General features: G+C 48.3%; 1 protein-coding gene across 1 annotated transcript in view; it reads right to left on the reverse strand.

Annotated features, from left to right (window-relative positions):
- Window positions 1–5: 5 nt before the first annotated feature.
- The window catches only part of LOC116629794 (serum amyloid A-2 protein-like), a gene marked incomplete at its 3' end in the record, with an annotated part of 2,504 nt that continues 1,641 nt past the window's right edge, over window positions 6–868 (reverse strand). The window contains exons 2-3 of the mRNA XM_032400007.1: window positions 397–535; window positions 6–129 (exon numbers count right to left, since the gene is read on the reverse strand). Coding sequence (XP_032255898.1) covers window positions 6–129; window positions 397–535 — 263 coding nt within the window. The remainder of the gene's footprint in view (window positions 130–396; window positions 536–868) is intronic.

Genomic DNA, 868 nt, shown 5'->3' on the forward strand with positions numbered 1-868 from the left:
TGGTTGGGGTCTTTGCCACTCCGGCCCCATTCATTGGCAGCCTGGTCAGCCTTTGAGTCCTCCACTCCGTGGCCGCTGTTTCCATACCTAAAAAGGTCTGTGACTCTCTGAGAATTCTCTCTGGCATCACTGGAATGGAGGAAAGCAGGTAAGAGATTAATCAGGGGCTGATGAACAACACCTCCACCCTTCCTATCTCTCCTCTTTCCAAGAAACTAATGAATCTACAAGAGGCCAAGTTTAGAGACGCTAAAACACTGATCATTTCTGGGTACAGCCCAACTCAGCCTGGCAGATCCCCTTGTGCTGGGTAACCAGCACCCATGGGGGAGGGTGGAAATCACAGCTTGGCATGCTCAGCTCACCCCATCCCTCCATCCCCAGGGGCTATGTTACCTGATCACTTTAGCAGCCCAGGCACCCCCAGGGCCCCTTTGTGCAGCCTCATAGTTCCCCCGGGCATGGAAGTATTTGTCGGAATTTTTGTAATTGGCTTCTCTCATGTCAGAGTAAGCTCTCAGCATGTCTCTAGTCCCTGGAAAGGAAAGAAAATGAAAGTGATCATCTCTTGGCAAAATAGAGAAAAGTTTTCCTCCCAATGATTCTAAGATTTCAGCCTTTTGACAAAAACCTTTGAGATAATACTGGCTGAGATACATATTCCTTTACTTTTCACTCCCCTGGGTTAATGTTAGGAGAATCACACCGGGTGCAAGTTTGATTCTCTTTGATTCCATTCTAAGTACTGTCGCTACTTGGTTTTTGGCTGTGTGTGATGTGTATGAACAAGAGGGGGATGGTCTTTAAGGGACACTTCGTTGTGCAATGAACCTCTACCTGGAAAGGGCAGGGAACCCTCTGACTGGGG

Source organism: Phoca vitulina, unplaced genomic scaffold, assembly GCF_004348235.1.
Source record: "Phoca vitulina isolate PV1807 unplaced genomic scaffold, GSC_HSeal_1.0 scaffold3356, whole genome shotgun sequence".
Taxonomy (NCBI): Eukaryota; Metazoa; Chordata; class Mammalia; order Carnivora; family Phocidae; genus Phoca; species Phoca vitulina.